This window comes from Leuresthes tenuis, unplaced genomic scaffold (assembly GCF_036924035.1).
Source record: "Leuresthes tenuis unplaced genomic scaffold, fLeuTen1.0.hap1 SCAF_16, whole genome shotgun sequence".
Lineage (NCBI taxonomy): Eukaryota > Metazoa > Chordata > Actinopteri > Atheriniformes > Atherinopsidae > Leuresthes > Leuresthes tenuis.
The window spans coordinates 692,501-698,932 of NW_027325370.1; the positions used below are offsets into that span (position 1 = coordinate 692,501).

Sequence of the window (6,432 nt, forward strand, 5' to 3'; positions counted from 1 at the left end):
CAGCGAATCAGCAGCCAGCTACTCAGAGGTCAGCCTATCAGCAGCCAGTATCGCCACCGCGGGGAGGGAGGAGTCTCGGAGTAGAGTCGAGTCGCCAGGGCAACAGGGGAACGCCCCGGGCCCCTGGCTGAAGCCGAGCCCGAAGAAACTGACGCAGGTTCTGATTGGCCGTGGCGGGCTCTCTCTCTGATTGGTCAGCAGGACGTTCTCCTTTTTCATTCGTTGAGTTTTCTTCTTTTTTATTGGCTACCTATAAGGGCTTTTTTGATTGGCCAGCTGAGAGAAGACCCGCCTCCCCATGTCTCTGATTGGATGTTGAGAAGAAGGACTCTGATTGGTTTTCAGATGACTTACAGCCGCCCGCTGACCACACCTCCACCTCCAGATTACCCATAATGCCTCAGTGCGTCCTGGGATCTGTCTCTAACCAGCCGTACGTCTCCACAGCAACCAGAACCAGTGGTTATTGTAAACCTCAGCAGCCGCTGGGATAGGCTCCGCCCCCTGCTGTCCCCTCCCCTCTGTGACTGACACGCCGCGGCGTGCGGCGGGAGCTCCGGTCCGGTTCTTCATCTCCACCTGCATCCTTTAAAACCGTATGCAAACAGACGATGGCGCTCATCTCTGCATGTGAATATCACCGGAATGATTTTTTATTTTTATAAACATGTAAAGGATCGGTGACATCATCACCGATATGATTATTATTGATCAGATTATCGGTGAACAGAACCGGAGCGGATCCGATTTGCCTGCTTGCTTGTAAAAAAAATAAAAAAACTTTAGTTCTACTGATTTAACGGAGCCACACACACACACACACACTGTAACACACACACACACACTGTAACACACACACACTGTAACACACACACACACACACACACTGTAACACACACACACAGTAACACACACACTGTAACACACACACACTGTAACACACACACACTGTAACACACACACACACACACACTGTAACACACACACACTGTAACACACACACACTGTAACACACACACACTGTAACACACACACTGTAACACACACACACACACACAGTGTAACACACACACACTGTAACACACACACACTGTAACACACACACACACACACACTGTAACACACACACACTGTAACACACACACACACACACACTGTAACACACACACACAGTAACACACACACACTGTAACACACACACTGTAACACACACACACACTGTAACACACACACACACACACAGTGTAACACACACACACTGTAACACACACACACTCTGTAACACACACACACACACTGTAACACACACTCTGTAACACACACAGATGTCACGTCCAGCTGTGGTCCTGCTGCTGTCAGTCACCCGAGTATCGCCATGGCAACACGCCCTGCAGCTCCGGATCATAACAAGTGCCTCATTTTGTTTCAGCCTTCGACCGTCAGAGACGCCGCCGGCCGCCACTTCCTGTTCGTACCGCTGTCCTGAATGCCACGGCGCCCCCAAACGCCCCCCCCAGGCCCCTCCCATGCTTTATATTAAAGGTTCACATTAAAAGTGATGGAATGAGTCTGTGTCCAGCCCAGCCAATCAGATTCCAGCTGGTCCAAACTGCATTTAAAAGATGGACTCGTCCCACTCTTGTGCCTCTGAGGTTCTGAGGTTCTGATGCAGAGTCACGGTGAGACCGTTCCTACATCAGTGGACAGACTCCAGCTGCAGCTGAGATTCAAACATTTAATCCTTTTGATAAATTTTACAAAGCAGAAAAACCTGGAACAGTGTGAAGAAAACAACTGAAAAAAGAAAAGATTCTTCATTTCCTTTGATTTCACTTCCTGTCAGTCTGAGCTCAACATGTTTCCTGTTCAGCTTCATTTAATCTGGTAACAAACATCATTTCTACACCTCAGACCTGCAGCATCCCATAAAGTCAGTGAACCTTTTCCCACTTTGTTTCCTTCTGCCAACACTTAAAGCCGTTCTGACTCTGAGGAAACCAGGTGATGCAGAGTTCCAGCTGTTATTTTGTCCCATTCCTCCTTAAACAGGTCTTAAGGTGTGCAGCAGTGCGGGGGGGTGGTTGTTTCTCTGCTGGGGACAGGTCAGGACTGCAGGCAGCCAGTCCAGCACCCGTACCTCTTCTTCCTCAGCCAGGCCTTTGGAATGTGGCAGAATGTGGTTTTCCATGGTCTGCTTGAACAATGCTGGGACGTCCCAGGAAAAGATGTGGCCTTGAAGGCAGCATATGTTGCTGTAAAATCTCAGTGAGCTTTTCTGCATTAATGCTGCCGTCACAGAAGTGGAAATGAGCTTTGCCCCCTGATCCAACCCCATACCATCACAGAGCCTGGCTGCAGGGACTGGCTGCTGACAGCAGGCTGGATGCTGCTTTTGCTCTTTGCTCCATTTCTTCCAGCAAAGATGTGGAATACTGATGGGTCTGACCACAGCACACGTTTCCACCGTGTGACGGTCCATCCCAGACGCCTCCGAGCCCAGAGAAGTGGACGGTCCATCCCAGACGCCTCCGAGCCCAGAGAAGTGGACGCTTACGTAACATTGTTTCTGTGCTTCGTTTCAAACCCTAAATTACTCCAGCATCAACATATTTGGGACGTGTTGCAGGTCTGAGACGTAAAAACTGATGATTGTTAACAAACTGAATGAAGTTAATATGTTGGCTTCATGCTGCCTGCAGAGAAATAAAAGTCAAAGTAAGAATTGTTGCTTATTTTCATGAGTTGGGTTTGAAGACGTCCTCTTTAAACATCATTTATCGGCTGAAACCACCAATGAGCTCGTACCTGAACTCATCACATGAAGCCAGAACAAAACTCGTCTGTTTATCTCAACTCAGCCAAAGATTTATCAGGGAAAAGAGTCTTTACTTTGTAAAAAAAAAACAATCAATAGGTCAAACAACTGAAAAAAGATGTTTTTTTTCCTTTTACAGAAAGATTAGAACAGAAACCAGATCTCTGAGGAGGTCCAGTTCAGCTTTGCACAGTTTTCTATCCTCAGTAAATGAATCTTTACCGACTTTACTTGAAATTTGGTAACTTAGACTCCTCTGACTCCTTCTGGTGCTTCAAATGCAAGAATCCACTGTGCCTGAGTAGAAACAGCCAATCAGAGCCAGGACAGGGTCTCTAAATGTTCCACTTTCTTCTCAAGCTTTCAGACTTTGACAAAGCGAGACGTCTTCTCTCCATGGAAACCTTCTTATCAGATCTAACTACAGCTAAACGTTCGGTGGGTCAGAGCTCGTCTGCAGCAGGAAAACGTTGTTCAGGTCGATCATTTTCAGAGGCAGGATCAGGCAGAACCGCACCAAACCAGAAACCTCCACTCACACACTTTTATTCTGCTTATATTGTAAAGTTTGTCTTGATCAATTATGAAAATGTCTTGAAAGAAGCTTCATCCTTTCATTGCATGTGATGAGTTTACTGTCTGTTTCCGTATGACATCACCACCCTGCGCTGACCTTAAGCCCCGCCCCTTTGGACCTTTGTCTTCTATGCATTTTCTAAGACTTTCTGTCGGATTCTCTGATGAGGTCTGATCAGCAGCTGACTGGAGGCTCAAAGAGCCTGGATTCCTTCAGGATCTGGTCCAAAGACTTAACGGAAAGCTTAACGGAGCGAAACACGGACAAACAAGTTTTTATCTCCAACAGGAGACTATCCCTCAGTGATCTGTATCCATCTGTAGAGCCAGTTTCACTTTAAAGTGGACCTATTGTGCTTTTGTTTTCTATCAGATATGGAATGTTATGTCAGATGTTCAAATTAAATATGGCCAAAGTTTTAAATAACGACGTAAATGTATGGAAACTAATGACTGAAGATGTTTTTCTGCTTTATATGGTTTCTTTTTTTATTAAATCATCTGCTGCAGAGTGCTGCCCCACAGCAGGCTTCTTGAAGCCGGCCAATCAGAAGACAGCGGGGCCTTAAAGAGACAGAACCCAACTGTTTTAGACAGTAAGGAGATCCACAAAGAGCCCATATTAGATAGATTCATGTAAAGATTTTCTCATGGAGTCCCAGAATAAAGGTCCAGAGCTGGAAATGAGCAGAACAGCTCCTCTTTTAAACTCTGAACTAGCATCAGATGTTAGCCGACTGACTTCCCTGCCTGCAGCTTCTTTTAATAAACAAGCTAATGTCAAGCTGAGAATAGATTTATTTCTTCTCAGACCAACTCCAAACAGAAAAGAGGTCAGGATGTGACTTCACTTGGGTTCATATTAGAGAAAGTAGGCGGTAGCAGAGGTTCAGAAGTACACTGAAAACAGTTTGTTAGCAGGTTAGCATAAAAGACCTGATGATGGGGACAGTTTCCAGGTGAGTTTTGTTGAACTACTTTATTATTTAACTCATCACTGCACCTGTAGACTCACAAATTAACATATTAAATCTGTTCAGAGGTTTAAAACTGATTTCAGAGTTATGTGCTGGAACTTAACAGTTTCCTATTCCTTTCTTTATGCTAAGCTAAGCTAATTAGCTTGAATTCTACCTGAACATCTCACTCTGTCCTGTATCGGTCTCTCATAAGGTGCCAGATTTAATCACGTTTCCAGATAGAAACTACATAAGAAAGTCTAATAAAGGGAGTAGATGGAAACTGTGTTGCAGCGAAACATTAGAAAGATATTTTATTCATTTCACATTTAAGCCAAAATCAGAGCTGTTGACAGATCAACAGAACAGAAGTACTTTATCCATCCCAAGCTGGGAAATGACAGTAAAAGAGATCCTGAGAGAAGGCCGACTCGACTTCTGGAAGGAGAATCTGTGAGAAATGAGACAACCTGTTTCACCTCATCTCAGCGCAGGTGAGCACCGCTACAGCTGTGCAGGGTGTGGTTTACCTGCTTTTACCCACGTCTACCTACGTTTACTCGCTTTTACCTACATTTACCCGCTTTTACCAGCGTTAACCCGCGTTTACCTACGTTTACCCGCTTTTACCCACGTTTACCCGCTTTTACCAGCGTTTACCCGCTTTTACCAGCAATTACCCGCTTTTACCTACGTTTACCCGCGTTAACCTGCTTTTACCTACGTTTACCCGCGTTTACCTACGTTTACCCGCTTTTACCCACGTTTACCCGCGTTAACCCGCTTTTACCAGCGTTTACTCGCTTTTACCTGCGTTTACCCGCGTTAACCAGCGTTTACCAGCGTTTATTCGCTTTTACCTGCGTTTACCCGCGTTAACCAGCGTTTACCCGCGTTAACTCGCGTTTACCCGCTTTTACCTGCGTTAACCCGCTTTTACCAGCGTTTACTCGCTTTTACCTGCGTTTACCCGCGTTAACCAGCGTTTACCCGCGTTAACTCGCGTTTACCCGCTTTTACCAGCGTTTACCCGCTTTTACCAGCGTTAACCCTCTTTTACCAGCAATTACCCGCTTTTACCTACGTTTACCCGCGTTTACCTACGTTTACCTACATTTACCCGCTTTTACCCACGTTTACCCGCTTTTACCAGAGTTTACCCGCTTTTACCTACGTTTACCCGCATTAACCCGCTTTTACCTACGTTTACCCGCGTTTACCTACATTTACCCGCTTTTACCCACGTTTACCCGCTTTTACCAGCGTTTACTCGCTTTTACCAACGTTAACCCGCTTTTACCAGCGTTTACCCGCTTTTACCAGCAATTACCCGCTTTTACCTACGTTTACCCGCATTAACCCGCTTTTACCTACGTTTACCCGCGTTTACCTACGTTTACCCGCGTTAACCCGCTTTTACCAGCGTTTACTCGCTTTTACCTACGTTTACCCGCGTTTACCTACGTTTACCCGCTTTTACCAGCGTTTACCCGCTTTTACCCACTTTTACCAGCGTTAACTTGCGTTTACCAGCGTTTACCCGCTTTTACCTGCGTTTACCCGCGTTAACCCGCTTTTACCAGCGTTTACCTGCTTTTACCAGCGTTTACCTGCTTTTACCAGCGTTTACCCGCGTTAACCCGCTTTTACCAGCGTTTACCCGCTTTTACCCGCGTTAACCCGCTTTTACCAGCGTTTACCGGCTTTTACCAGCGTTAACTCGCTTTTACCAGCGTTAACTCGCGTTTACCTGCGTTAACCCGCTTTTACCAGCGTTTACCCGCTTTTACCAGCGTTTACCCGCTTTTACCAGCGTTAACCAGCGTTTACCCGCTTTTACCAGCGTTTACCTGCGTTAACCCGCTTTTACCAGCGTTAACTCGCTTTTACCAGCGTTAACTCGCGTTTACCAGCGTTTACCCGCTTTTACCAGCGTTTACCCGCTTTTACCAGCGTTAACCAGCGTTTACCCGCTTTTACCAGCGTTTACCCGCGTTAACTCGCTCTTACCAGCGTTTACCTGCGTTTACCCGCTTTTACCAGCGTTTACCTGCGTTAACCCGCTTTTACCAGCGTTAACTC

General features: G+C 46.1%; 1 protein-coding gene across 2 annotated transcripts in view; it reads left to right on the top strand.

Annotated features, from left to right (window-relative positions):
* Positions 1 to 4,175, top strand: part of LOC140271629 (membrane-associated guanylate kinase, WW and PDZ domain-containing protein 3-like) — a 68,152-nt gene extending 63,977 nt beyond the window's left edge. For both annotated transcript variants that reach the window (XM_072366910.1, XM_072366911.1), the window contains exon 21: positions 1 to 4,175. This exon is cut by the window's left edge and continues 556 nt beyond it. In XM_072366910.1, coding sequence (XP_072223011.1) covers positions 1 to 190 — 190 coding nt within the window. In that variant the 3' untranslated portion in view covers positions 191 to 4,175.
* Positions 4,176 to 6,432: the final 2,257 nt, after the last annotated feature.